The sequence below is a fragment of the Galeopterus variegatus genome, unplaced genomic scaffold, assembly GCF_000696425.1.
Source record: "Galeopterus variegatus unplaced genomic scaffold, G_variegatus-3.0.2 Scaffold2246, whole genome shotgun sequence".
In the NCBI taxonomy this organism is placed as follows: domain Eukaryota; kingdom Metazoa; phylum Chordata; class Mammalia; order Dermoptera; family Cynocephalidae; genus Galeopterus; species Galeopterus variegatus.
In genome coordinates this window covers 233804-248870 of record NW_007728357.1, presented here as the reverse complement: position 1 = coordinate 248870, position 15067 = coordinate 233804, and the positions used below count along the sequence as shown (strand labels likewise).

General features: G+C 42.2%; 1 protein-coding gene across 1 annotated transcript in view; it reads left to right on the top strand.

The window, feature by feature from the left end:
* The window catches only part of PROKR1 (prokineticin receptor 1), a 10030-nt gene extending 4349 nt beyond the window's left edge, over positions 1-5681 (top strand). Inside the window, exon 2 of the mRNA XM_008581063.1 lies at positions 4985-5681. Coding sequence (XP_008579285.1) covers positions 4985-5681 — 697 coding nt within the window. The remainder of the gene's footprint in view (positions 1-4984) is intronic.
* Positions 5682-15067: the final 9386 nt, after the last annotated feature.

Below are 15067 nucleotides of genomic sequence, written 5' to 3'. Positions count from 1 at the left end.
TATTTCTGATCTGCTAACCTTTGTTTTCATTGAAATGATTGTTTTTATGATATGATTTAAAATAAAAACACAAGGTTTCTAAGAAATAGCAAAATGGAACTATTTATCTTTGACATGTTTAGATTACTCTGTTTCTGTAATTTCCATTATTCTCCCAGGCAGCTAAACTAGAAAGTCTTTAGTGCTGGCCACTATCTGCCCTTCTGCAGCATTCATTCGATTGCCAGGTACCGGCCATACTCACCCCTGCCTCCCACCTCGCTCACTCAGGGCTGGAGTATCACAGCCTCCTCTTGGTCTTCCTGCCTTCAGTGTCTCTTGGCTCTGCCCACTTGCCAACCCTACTCCCGTTGTAGTCATCCTAAACTTTCATTCATTCATTCGTGCACGCATGCATTCATTCAAATAATGCATTGTTATAGAGTGACTATGACATGGCAGATACTATTCCAAGCACTGAGGATATGACAGTGAATAAGACAAAAAAGCTCCTTGCCCTCATGGAACTTATAACCAAAAGATGGAGAGAGATAACAGTCAGGTGAACAAAGAAGTTAATTTCAAAAGTGAGAAATATTCTGAACAAAAACAAATACACCCACACAGAAACATCTAGAGCAACTGAGGGTGGGCCCTGCTCTACTTGAGTTCAGGAGAAGCGTCCTTACATTTGAACCAACCTTTGAATGACAGGGAAGTTGCGGGGTGGGGGAGCCTATCTTGTGAAGACTGGGGGAAAGCATTCCAGACAAGGGGAATTATAAATGCAAAGGCCCGAGGCAGGAACAAACCTAGTGGGTTCTAGAAACAGAAAGAAGGCCCCTGTGGCCTGAGGGAAATAAGCAAGGCTGCAGCCAAATTAATCTTCTGTCTTGTACGTATCTTCCCTCTCTAGCTACGAAGTATGGCTCAACCCCTTCTGCTCTTCCAACCTTTTATTATCTAGACGCAGACTGCCTCACTGTCTTATGCTGGGTAAACACATTTCTGTCCTATTTTCCAAAAACAGTTGCAATCTTTCCTAGAACTGTCACCATGGCTTTTTACATTTCTTTTCACCCACTGCCAGGCACTTGATGAAGGTAAGGTGTCATTAAAATCCTATTAGGTGCTCAGAATTCACAGACAGCAAAGTTTATAAAAGAAGTAAGACACAATCGCTGTTCTTGGGGAGCTTACCATCTAAGTGAGGGACAAGGAAGAACTAACACTTATGGAAAAGTTAAAGAGTAAGTACAGGATACATTTTAAATAAAATTTAAAGAAGGGTAAGATTATCAAGTACTGGAGTAGTCAGAGGAGGCTTCATGGCGGAGGTGGACTTTTAACTGCTTTCAACAAATGACGATCAGCAAAGCAGAGAAAAGGTTTTCTGAGAGGATAGAACAGTGTTTGCGGGCCGGCCTGGTGGCGCACTGGAGAGTGTGCCGCTTGGGAGTGTGGCGGCGCTCCCGCCGAGGGTTTGGATCCCATGTGGAGACCGGTTCCCGCTCACTGGCTGAGCGTGGTGTGGGCGCGACACCAAGGGTTGCAATCCCGTTACCAGTCAGTAAAAAAGACAAAAAGGAAAAAAACAAAAAACAGTGTTTGCAAAAATGCAAGGGTGGGAATACCTGAGGTGAGTATGAAGTACCTTGGGGAGGTGTGTTGGGAAGGGGCTAGAAACATAAGGAGTGTAGAAATCAGAAAAGATAGGGTCATATTCCAGAAGATCTCAAAATCCAGGCCAAGGGAATCAGACCTGATGGCAGAAGGGAGCTGAAAAGATTATGAGAGAACTCTATCCCCCCAGATCTCTTTGATGTGGAGACACCTACATTGCCCTTGAGGTGTATTGCTTGGATCCTACAGCACATGGGTCATGAGCAACCATCCCTTTTTTCACACAGAATCCCGATGAAACTGGCCAGTCCGTGTACCCGCTGGGAGGCTCTCCTCTTATGTCTTGATGAGGCCAGCTCAGGCTTGAGTAGCCTTGCCCAGCCTCAGGAATCACAAATGTTCCCCCACCCCCACCCGTGAGCTCATTGGTGAGGGCCGATTGGGCCAAAGAATAGGTCATGCATTCTCTGCCCATCCCGTGATGGGCCTAGTAGTTGTTGGGACTGCAATTGCAATGGTTAGATCTGGGGTTGGGTCTTGGGGACAGAGAAGGAGCCCAAGTGCACTTTGTTTAATCACCCAGCCCACTATCATAACACAATTACTGCCTGGACATTTCTTTGTCCAGCAGCCTTTATTCCTTGTTCTCTGGGAACCGTTGGCTCTAGATAGACCTGGAGCTAAGCCACTGTAGTAATAGACACACAGGGCAAGCCAAGGGTGTACTCAAAAGCAGAGAAAAGTAGCTGCCAGTTGTCTGACCCCTTCTTGGAACATCAGTAGGTAGAAACCAACTGTGTTGGAGAGAAAAGAGAAGGGCTAGATTCCAGGAAGGCAGGAGGAAGGAGCATTGCTCACTCTTGTTGGAAAGCGGGGGTGGCAAATGGCATGTGGGAGCAGCCAATAGATTTGCAGCAAGATATGGGGCTGAGCCATGGTTCTGTTAATCTCTAGCTGTGTGGCTTTTGGCAGGTTATTTAAATTCTCCGAGCCTCAGTTTACTCATCTGTAAAATGGGCTCTTCACTCTCTTACCTATTCAATAGGGTTGGGATTATATAATGAAAAAATGGACTTGAAAATGCTCTGTAAATTGTAAAGGTGTTTTTAAACATAAGCAAGTATTACTAATGCTAGAGTTCTGGATCCTAGCATAGCCAAGGCTGATGAAAATCCTTGAAACAGTTTTCTGCAACTTGCCTTTTGGTACATGCACCAGGAAGGACTGTTGCACAGCTCATGGCATTAACCCTGGGAATGAAGCTGAAGTGAGGTCAGAGAGAGCCAGGATGAAATAACTGTCTGATGGGTAGTCACAGATTACCCTGAAGATTAGTTTTAATGTGGAGGGTTGGATCCAGTAAAATAGAAAGTAGTAGAGGATTTGCAAATGCAGTATTTGCCAATAACAGGTAAGGGAAAATTACTGTGTATATAGAATAGATCTAAAAGAATACATTTGAGATACTAACAGTTTCTTGTATATTAATAACATTATTGTTTATATGTAGGGACTCATTGAAGCTTCATAGTATCCAGGTGATATTTCCATTTTACGGATGAGGAAATTCAAGTAAAATGACTCAAATTGACAAAGCAAATTTGTGGTAAAGCTGGGATTCGATTCTTGCTCTTCTGTGTCCTGGATTGATGTTGTCTTCTCCACACTTGTTGAAAACACACTCTGAGTTTGAAACATCATTAATACTTAGGAAGTTACTACCAGGATAAGAAGAACTAGAATTCAACAGTGAAAATTCATATAATGAGCAAATATGGATATAGAAATTTTCTTTGACAGAGTGATCAGCTGAACACTGGGCAGGGGTGGGGGTAGAGAGAGAGCAAGTGAACCATTGAGAACCAAAGTTCTGAACTTTCAGATCTTGTTGCAAATCAGAGCCAGTTTGATGCCCATGTGACATCAGAAGCACCATGGTCTTTACAGAAGTGTTGCTAGTACCCTCCAGATGCTTCTGCTCATGAGAGATTAGCTAGAGTGCCAGGGGTGTCTGCTGGTGGCCATCATAGCAGCCAGCTGGGGGTTCAGAGGATGGACTCAGCCAGGCTTACCTCATCCATCTTCTTTCTGGGAGCTAGAGAGTGGGAGTCTCACTCCAGTGAACTCTGCCAATGACACTTAGCCACTCAGTGGGTTTGGCTGCCTGTGTTGTGGGGAAGGGACAGAAGTAGCAGAAATACAATCAGAAAAAAAAAAAAAAAAAAGAATGAACTTCTCTTCAAACCAAAATCCCAAGAAAGATGGCCTCCAACGGGTTGGTTGCAAAGGAAAGAGAATTGGTTTGGCTTTGCCTCAGGCCCTGGCCACATTTTCTCTCCACTCTACCTAGGATAAGTGGAGGACTCATGAGATTGTGTTTACTTCCAGTGCTGATTAGTCGTTCCCTCCCGCTGCATTTCCCATATTTCCCCTTCTCCAACTTCCACCCCTGCCAGATGCAGAAAGTCTTCCAGGAAACCAGAGCTCTCTGCAGAAGCGTGTGCACTCTCTCTGGGAAGGACACAATCAGCTATCATACCATACAGATGACTCACATCCCCCAGAAAGTGCTCTCTCTTCGTTCCTGGACCACTGTGGTAACAGCACCGTGGGTTTTTTTTTTGGAAAGAATAAAAGCAGTATCTTTTACTGTCTGATGCTTTGTGGTTAAAAAAAATACATTCATGCATATTCTCAATTGATTTTTACATCAAGTCTGTGAGGCAGGGTTAAATGTTTTCTGTCAAGGGTCCTCTAGTATATGACTTTGAGGAAGTCCCTCATTTCTCATTGGCTTCCATTTTTCCACTTCAAAAATGAGATCAATGGCCACATGCTTTTCCTCCACCTTTGCCTGCAAAACAATATGCTTTCAAATGTGGAATGAAGAAAAAACTTTGCCCACTGCTTTCATTGGAAAGGGCAAATTCCCCCAACAACTCTTTGGAATTAGCAGGCCTTTAGAGCTCTAAACTGGGAAGTAATTAACATGAATGGCCTAAGAACAGGAAGGACCTGGGAAGAGCCTCAGCCTAGAAACTGATGGGAGGTATTATTACTACATTTAATAATAACTGTTACAATTTTTTGAGTGTTTGCTAGGTTTAAAACTGTGTCAGGATTAGTGCATACATTATCACATTTTATCTTTAACAACAAAAACGTTTGCAGATAAGGAAACAGGTTGGAGAGACTCAACAAAACTTGCCAGAGGTTGCACAGCTAGTCGTAGGCGGAGCTGGGTCGAGTCAGCCTTGGGCGGGAAGCCCACCTCCCGCTGGGCTTTTCCTCCACACGTACCGTTCCATTGCTCCTCCGAATGCTGCAAAAATGGAACGATGCCTCCTGACTGTGGCTGTCTCTGTGTGTGTTCCTGCCGCAGGTATCTGGCCATCGTCCACCCTCTGAGGCCGCGGATGAAGTGTCACACGGCCACCGGCCTGATCGCCTTGGTGTGGACGGTGTCCATTCTGATCGCCATTCCTTCCGCCTACTTCACAACCGAAACGGTGCTCGTCACCGTCCAGAGCCACGAGAAGATCTTCTGCGGCCAGATCTGGCCCGTGGACCAGCAGCTCTACTACAAGTCCTACTTCCTCTTCATCTTCGGCCTGGAGTTCGTGGGCCCCGTGGTCGCCATGGCCCTGTGCTACGCTCGGATCTCCCGGGAGCTCTGGTTCAAGGCGGTGCCCGGGGTGCAGACGGAGCAGGTGCGCCGGCGGCTGCGCGGCCGCCGCAGGACGGTGCTGCTGCTCGTGGGCATCCTCACGGCCTACGTGCTGTGCTGGGCGCCCTTCTACGGCTTCACCCTCGTGCGCGACTTCTTCCCCGCCGTGTTCGTCAAGGAGAAGCACTACCTGACCGCCTTCTACGTGGTCGAGTGCATCGCCATGAGCAACAGCATGATCAACACCCTGTGCTTCGTGACGGTCAAGAACAACACGGTCAAGTACTTCAGGAAGGTCATGCTGCTCCACTGGAAGGCGTCTTACAACGGGAGTAAGTCCAGCGCAGACCTGGATCTCAAAACGACGGGCATGCCCGCCACCGAAGAGGTGGACTGCATCAGATTAAAGTGACCTCAGGACCCTGCGAAGTTTCAACACAGGACAGGATCTCTGGGGCACCGACCTGTGTGCTGAGGACTCTCGATTTGCTGCAGAGGGCAGAGTAAATGGGCAGCTACGTGAACAGCGTTCAAGGAGCTCAGAATTTCTACAACTGATGTGACCAGACACTATTGCCAGTGGCTCACATTCATTGAATGTCTAATTTGTGCAAAGTGTAGGTGGTGGTGAAACCTATATATGTTGAGGACATTTAGTTGGGAAAATGAGATAGAAATTAAACCAAGGAAAATGTTGTGGTGTAGACAGTCTGGAATAAGGAGGTTTCCAGAAGGGAACCAGAGTAGGTATCTAGGACTGCAGTATGTGTGCTCATGAGTGAGGGTGTCTCTGGACCATCTTAGCTACTCATCAGACACTGGTCTAGCCCATCTCTGGGAATGTTTTTAGGCTTGAGTTCCCTCCTAATTTTTGCAAGGCTGGGGCAAGAATGCAAAAAAGACTCCTGGCTCTGTCTGCAGCCCTCTCTTCTCATCCCTGGTTCTAGCCCTCACTGTGAGGAGCCTTGCATGCATGCATGTGGACACCCCAGTAATCATGGCCAAGTTCTGTGCAAACTCTTCCCCACACTGCCTTGTGGCTCTACCCCTCAGGTAGGGCTCTGCACATACATGTGAGGCTCATGATCAGGAGCATGGACTTGGGGAAGAAGCCATACAGACCATGGATGCCATTTGGAATTATGGGGTTCTGCATACTGACAGCAAGTCTAGAGGGGGAAGCCTGAGCTCAGAATGGGCACGTCTCCTTGGCTGTATGGACTTTTCACCCCAGAGGGAAGGAGGTGCAGTTGGAAGAGAGTCAAAACAGGACCTCTGAAAGCATGTGGGACTCAGGGCAGGGGCTCGGGTTCTCCAGGTATAAGGGTGATGATGCTCCTGCCTCAGTTATTCTGGCTTGGACCAGTTAGACTTCACCTAAGTCCTTCCATTCTTTCTCATGTCTCCATGCTTGTGAAGCATGGAGTCTTTGAAAGTAGACCCAACACCTATGGATGTGGCCACTGGTCATTTTTTCATTCCCACCAGCTCTCGAAGGTGCGTGAACAAGAGCATCTTCTTAACCAGCCAGCTGATAAGGTACCATCACTGCTACTGTTTGAGGGCAAGATGTTTTTGTCATGGGTGCCTGAATCCCATCCTAGTCATCATTCTTTTGGAGTAGGACTCATTTCTCTTTTAAAATGGAAGTACTCTTAGGAGGCATAAGCCATCACATTTCTGCTGCTCAGTGTGAATGAAGTCATGCAATCCAGTAGCAGGGGATGCAGGTCAGTGGTAGAACTCTGGGCACCCAGGAAAGAAGTGGACACACAAATGGGTGGTGGTGGACCTAAGAGTGAGCTTCAGTGACCCCACAGACTCTTGAAGGCTCATCCCACTTTTTAATCCACCTCCTCTGTTAGGCATTTGGAATTTTGGAACCAAAAGATCTGAGATAAAGCCTTGGCTCTGTCAACAATGTGGCTCTGGGAAAAAAACTTCTCTGAGGGGACACAGTATACCTGTGACACCTAGTGTCAGAGTGGTTGTGAGGAACCAATGAGATAATACGTGGGAAATGCTTTCAAACATGCATATTCCAAGAATGGACTAGTAACTGTATGCAGTATGCTTGGACAAGGAAAAACCTGCTACCTTGGCTCATGTATCTAGAAACCTCGTCAGCTCCCCCTTTCATTATTCTTTGTGTGCATCATTCCTTTACCCTTCTTAGCAGTGCTATATGCATTATGTTTCTAATAACATGTTGGTACAAACAAGGCCATGAGATTTGGTGGCAGAGGCATAAAGGACATGGTAGATAGCTGTCCAGTCAGGCGATGAGTTCAGGGGTTTGGAAACTCCAGAATCAGAGCATCTTTGTGATCATGGAAATATTGATCGTCTTCCCTTGCCTGTTCCCAGTCACCGCAAATCTAGGCCACGTGGTGGTTGCCTCTCAATTGGCTTCTATTCTCATGAGCGTGTAGAGCCACAGAGTGGACTAGTCTCTTTTTTCTTATTTAGGTCTAGAGCAGCACATTTAGAAGCCTATTTAAGTGACATCTGTGTGGTGTTTCCCTCTCCAAATAAAGTCAGCTCTTTATTTTGGGCAACAAAGTTTATTTATTTCTTTTTATTACTTTTTTCTTATTGAGACATAATTGATTATATGTATTTGTAAGGTACAGAGTTGACTATCAGTACTTATGTATAATAGGTGATGATCAAGTCAGGATAAGTATATTTATATTCATCATTACAATATGTAATCATTTTTTGTGTCCATTAACCTTTTTGTAGTTATTTTATTTTCCTGGAAGACATTTCAAAAATCCCTTTTTTTCTTTCCATTCGTCACACAACATAGTTTAGCCGCAATGCTCTCAGAGGGTAAAAACTTATTAAAATATTAGTATGCATTGAAATGCAATTCTTATTATTTTTTCATAAAATCATATATTGCATTCTAAAATCAGGCAAGTAAGTTTTTGGATTAAAAAACAATAAAATGATACAATTTATTGTCAGAGTGGACTGTATTAAATAGGAGCTTTTTATATAAGACAACCAAACCGTTTTCTGCTTTTTAGCCTAAAATATACAAATTTTTCACTTTAACTATCTGTAATATTTCTAGATATTAGTGTCTGCTTGTGATTTTCTAGTGAATGAAAGTATTGTGTTGTTATCAAATAAAGTAAAAATATGTGTGTGTGTATATATATATATATATATATATAAAATAATTGACCATAGTATTCCTGGAATTTCTAGCCCTCATCCCCATCTTTTTCCTAGCTATTGTGTGATCGTTCTTTGGGTGAACACTGAATAGATTCCATGCTCATAGGAATTGTGAGAACACTGTTAACTCATGCTCTTATGGCCTGCAAAATTCCCTCTCCATCCTAAAGAGATTTAACTGATTTATATATTCTCTTCTTATAAGCCTGCTCTGGTAAAGCCATTAATACTTTTTAGCATCTGAGTGCCAAGACTTGAAATCTGAGGACCTGTTTATGCCTATTACATAAGCTAAAGCTAAATCTTTGAATAAGCTTAATATCCACACATGCAAAGTGAACAAGAGGTGCCATGTTCGGATTCACTGATCTGGCTGCCCAGCTGATGGCTTCTCCAAAAACTGGTGTTGAGCCCAACAAGGTGACACTTGTACTTGTGTGTTTTTTTCCGTGCTCTAAATATTTTCAATATGCAGAGAATATGCACAGTGTCTTATACAGAAGGATAAAAACATGATTTTGTAATATTAAACCATTTCCATAACTAAAGTAAAAGAGAAGGGCAGATTTACAGTAAAGCTTTTGAGACTTTGCCTACTGAGTACGCATTTTTAAAATAACTTCTTAAAGACACTAAAACAAGGCAAAGTGGTGATCACCACGGTAAGCCCTGAATCGTGAAACAAGATCCATGCTCATTCTGGAAAAGAGTGCTAAAGAATTTGTGAGAAGACCAGAAAATAATAAATGAATCCTGTTTCTTGAAGAATATGACAAATTTTGGAATGTGTAAAGACACTAAAACAAGGCAAAGTGGTGATCACCACGGTAAGCCCTGAATCGTGAAACAAGTTCCATGCTCATTCTGGAAAAGAGTGCTAAAGAATTTGTGAGAAGACCAGAAAATAATAAATGAGTACTGTTTCTTGAAGAATATGACAAATTTTGGAATGTATCCACAAAGAATGAGTTCAATTCTCCTTCCTGGAGTGTGAGAATATCAAATTTAAACCATTCATTTTACGGTTGATGAAACTCAAGTCCAGAATGGGAAGAACTATGTTCAAGGTCACACAGCTGGTCACTGCGAGAGCCAGGGTTAGACCCCAACACTCCCGAAGCTGAGCCCAGGGTTCTTCTGCCACAGCGGGGTAGAATTCCTGGGTGCAGGGGGTACTAAAATCTTGGAAAGGGGAGGATCCTTTCCAAGAATCCTTGAGGTGACTGTTCAACCCTCTCGTCTGGTCTTCTCTGGAGACCCTTGAAGAATTTAGCAGAGACATTCCTGGTTTCTTTGAAAGCCAAGTTTAGCTCATCCTACCCTTGGGAACTCATAGCAGAGACATGGAGGCCAGGAGGTTTTAGGGAAGAACTGCTAAAAAACGTTTCCAGATGCTGTTTCTTTACCTTACCTCTTTAGGCATTCCTAGAAATGTAAAAGGAGAGATGCAAGGCCCCTGTCCGTGAGAACAGCTGCCCTGCCTTAGGAATGCAGACGAGAGATTTAGAAGCCATACGTGGTTGAACGTCCAGGCTCTGGGTGCTCAGAGTTCAGTGGCATCAGGGGGCCACCTCCTCCCTCTGCCAGTGGGGACGAGAGGGGTAGGGGAGGCTATTTGGATGGGGCAGGACTTGAACTGTACAAGTAGGGTGTAGAGAAGCTAAAGGGCAAGCATTCCACACGGGAAGAGACTAATTTCTTTTATCTGCTCCTGGAACCTGAAATTGCTTTTTTACTGGAGGGAAGGACTTCTCACACAACGCTGGGATTGTCTCCCCTGGGAGAGGTAACTGAAAAACTGAAAGACATGCAGAGACATAAGTAAGGAATATCAGAACCTTATGAGAAAGTGGGTTTTGATAGGAGTGAGGGGGTGGAGAGGAGAGAGAGAAACTGGCCTTAGGAAGCAGGTCTGTTTGACCAAGTGAGGAAGGCACTCAGGAAAAAAATAAGAGAAAGAATGGGGAGGAGGAAGCTGAAAACAAGTTTGGCTGACTAATACCAACGGCAAGGGGCGTCCACGTGGGGGCCGAGCTGAGTGTGTTGCAGAATTATCTTGTTCAGTCCTCATACAGTCAGGGGTGAGTATCTCTCCTATTTCACAGATGAGGAAACTGAGTCTCAACTCAGAGAGGTTGCTCAAGGTCACAGAAGTAGCGAATGGTGCTCTGAGATCTGAAGCCAAACAGTTCGACTCCAGAGCGCATGCTTTTAATCACTCTGTACTGCAGTCTTCACATGAGTTCTCTAGGCCTTCCTTGGGCTTTCTAGAAAACCAAATAAACGCCTCTCTCCTTAAACCCAATCATTAAGTGATAAATCATCTCCTAAATTAACCAGATTTTCTCAAAAACTGAGAATAGTTCAACAGAGCCCCATCTTTATTTTTCCTTCTATGAGAAGTTTTATTCACACTTAATAGCTGACCCTAATGCAGAGGTCCTTAACTTTTGAATGTCTTGATTTCTTGGCATCTAGTGAAGTTTATAGCCCCTTCTCAAAATAATGTTTTCAAATTTATTCAATAAAATACATAGGAATACAAAAGAAGTCAATCATATTGAAAAGCAGTTACCAAAATATTTTTAAAATTTGTAGTATAATTATTTAAATCTTCATTTATGTTACATTTCTTTATATTAATTCTTTAATGCCTTAAATATCAAGATTGAGCTTCAGGGCTAATAACTACCATAATTTTGAAGTAGCGATGAATGCGAATGAGACTTTGAGATCTGTCCCTAATCTGCAATGTGATATATAATATCTGTGATTTCCTTTGGTGACATCTCAGGGATTGCTAATACTAGTGTGGTTTGTTGCCTACTTCATAATGGCAGGAAATGCTAAAGTTCAGTTACAGGTTAGTGCAAATAACAATCAATTTTTTTTCTCATCCAAGTTTGTGGCTTCCTGAATGGTAAAGAGCACCTGCCCAGAGAGAGGCCAAAACAAGTACATTGCAGTGAGCATTGGTAGAAATAGAGAGGGTGGGAAGGAAGAGGCCTGCAAATGTAAATGGCATTAAATCGATAGATCTTCACTGGCTTCTTTTCTTGTAAAGATCACCTCAGTGGATATTGTGATTCACTGAATTTCAATCTCTGTGCCTTCTTGGTGGCCCCAACTCTGATTTGTATGGCAAAGATTTATCCAAGAAGCCAGGGAGAGTCTCAACTTGGAAACTGGAGTTCCAGGATTCTTTCAGACAGTTATTTAATCAGCATTTATTGTCCTAGACTCTGATGCTACAAAAGTGCATAACACAATTCCAGCTCTTAAGGAGAGTATTTGGTTGCTAGGAAGCACAAGGAAACATCCCATAAAAGCAGAATTTCGGATCTATTTATCAAGTCAATTGCTTTGTTCTCTTATTTGTTACCTTCTTTCTTTCTGTTTTGCATTATGGGTGGTGATTATTCAAGAAAAATGACTCAGAAGCCCTACTCGAAAAAAAAAAATCTTGGCTTTTTAGCAAGAATCTCAGATAAATACAGATGTATATACTTTAAGATTTTTTGAGTCTTTTTTTGTTGAAATGTAACTGATTGTACATATTTGTGGGGTACAGAGTCAACTATCAGTATTTGTGCATAATATACAATATGTGATGATGATCAAATCAGGATAATTTGCATATTCATTGTTGTAAAATGTAATCATTCTCTGTGTCTGTTAATTAATTTCTCCCTAACCTCCCTTCCCTTTCCTCCTTCCCACCTCTAGTAACCACAGCTCTGTTCTCACCTTCTGAAAGTTCAATGTATTTTCTTTCTTCCTTCCTTCCTTCTATTTTTTCTTTCTTTCTTCCTTCCTTCTTTCCTTTCTTACTCTTTCTTTTTTTATTTCTTTCTGTTTATTTTTTAGCTCTCACTTATTAGTGAGGACATGTGGTATTTCTCTTTCTACACCTGGTTTATTTCACTTAACATAATTTTCTCTAAGCTCATCCATATTGCTGCAAATGGCAGAATTTCATTCTTTTTTTGTGACTGAATAGTACTCCATTGGGTATACGTACTATATATTCCTTATCCAGTTGTCTGTTGATTTAGGTTGGTTTCAACTCTTGGTTACTGTAAATAGAGCTACAATAAACATGGCAGTGCAGGTGTCCCTTTGACATGATCATTTCCATTCCTTTAGGTATATACCCCGTAGTAGGATTGCTGGATCATATGGTAGTTCTATCTGTACTGTTTGAGAAACCTCCATACTGTTTTCCATATGGTTGCACTAATTCACAGTCCCACCTATAGTGTACGAAGTTCCCCTTTCTCCACATCCTCACTAGCATTTGTTATTCTCCATCTTTTTGATAACGGCCAGTCTAACTGGTTCAAGATGATGTCTCAGTGTGGTTTTTGTTTTTTTTTTAATCTTTTTTTTTATGACCGGTAAGGGGATCGCAACCCTTGGCATGGTGTTGCCTGCACAGCACTCAGCCAGTGAGCACACCTGCCATCCCTATATAGGATCCAAACCGGCGGGAGCGCCACTGCACTCCCAGTGCTGCACTCTCCCAAGTGGGCCACGGGTCGGCCCCTCAGTGTGGTTTTGATTTGCATTTCCCTGATAGTTAGTGATGTTGAACATTTTTTCATGTACCTGTTGACCATTTATACATCTTCCTTTGAGAAATGTCTATTCAGCTCCTTTGTCCATTTTTTTTTTTGTCTTTTTTTGTGACCGGTAAGGGGATTGCAACCCTTGGCTTGGTGTCACCCACACCGTGCTCAGCCAATGAGCGCACCGGCCATCCTTATATAGGATCCGAACCTGTGCGGGAGCGCCGCTGCGCTCCCAAGCGCTGCAGTCTCCCGAGTGCGCCATGGGCCGGCCCCTTTGTCCATTTTTTAATTGGATTATTTGGTTTTTAACTGTTGAGTTGTTTTGAATTCCTTGTATATTCTGGATATTAATCCCTTGTCAGATGTATACTTGGCAAATATTTTCTCCCATTCTGTATGTTCTTTTCACTTTGTTGATTGTTTTCTTTGCTGTACCAAAGGTTTTTGGTTTGATACAATCCCATTTGTTATTTTGTCTTTTGTTACCTGTGCTTTTGAGGTTTTATTCATAAAGTCTTTGCCTAGTCCTACTTCCTGAAGTGTTTCCCCTATGTTTTCATTTAGGAGTTATATAGTTTCAGGTCTTATATTTAGGTCTTTAATCCATTTTGAGTTGGTTTTGGTGTATGGTAAGGTATAGAGATCTAGTTTCAGTCTCCTACATAGGGATATCCAGTTTTCCCAGCATTGCTATGGGGGCAGTGTTTTCCCCAATGTATGTTCTTGGTGCCTTTGTTGAAGACCAGTTGGCTATAGTACATGAATTAATTTCTGTGTTCTCTATTCTGTTCCATTGTTCTGTGTGTTTGTTTTTATGCCAGTACCACATTGTTTTGGTTAGTATAGCTTTGTAGTATAATTTGAAATCAGGTAGTATAATGACTCCAGCTTTATTTTTTTATTCAGGATTGCTTTGGCTATTCATGGCCTTTTGTTGTTACATATGAATGTTAGGATTGTTTTTCCTATTTCTGTGAAGATGTCATTGATATTTTGATGAGGATTGCATTAAATCTACAGATCACTTTGGGTGGTATGGACATTATCACAATGTTAATTCCTCTAATCCAAGAGCATGAAATGTCTTTCCATCTTTTTGTGTCCTCTTTAATTTCCTTCAGCAGTGAGTTATAGTTCTCATTGTAGAAATCTTTCACCCCTCTAGTTAAATTTATTCCTAGATATTTTATTGTTTTGGTAGCTATTGTAAATGGGCTCACTTTCTTAATTTCTTTTTTTTGCTAATTCATTGTTGGTATATAAAGATGCTACTGATTTTTGTATATTGATTTCATATCCTGCAACTTTACTGAGTTTATTAGCTCTAAGAGTTTTTTGGCAGAGTCTTTAGGTTTTTCTATATATAAACATGTCATCTCAAACAGGGACAATTTGACTCCATCTTTTCTAATCCAGATGCTCTTTCTTTCTCTTACCTGATTGCTCTGCCTAGTACTTCTAATACTATGTTAAATGGGAGTGGTGAGAGTGGGCATCCTTGTCTTGTTCCTGTTCTTAAGGGAAAAGCTTTCGGCTTCTCCCCATTTAGGATGATATTGACTGTGGGTTTGTGGTATATAGCTTTTGTGTTGAAATACTTTCCTTTATACCTAATTTGGTGAGAGTCTTTATCATGAAGGGATGTAGACTTTCGTCAAGTTCTTATTCTGCCTCTGTTGAGATAATCGTATGGTTTTTGTCCTTAATTTTGTGGATGTGGTGTATCACATTTATTGACTTGCATATGTTGAACCATCCTTGCAATCCTGGATGAATCCCATTTGATAATGGTGTATAATTTTTTTCATGTGTTGCTGTATTCTATTTGGCAATATTTTGAGTATTTTGTTTCTATGTTCATCAAAGATATTGGCTTATAGCTTATAGTTCTCTCTTTCTCTCTCTCTCTGGGTGATACTGGCCTCATAGAATGAATTTGGCCTCTGTTTCAATTTTAGGAAATAGTTTGAAGAAAATTAGTATTAATTCCTTTTTAAAGATTTGGTAGAATTCAGTAAGAAAACCATCCAGTCTTGGG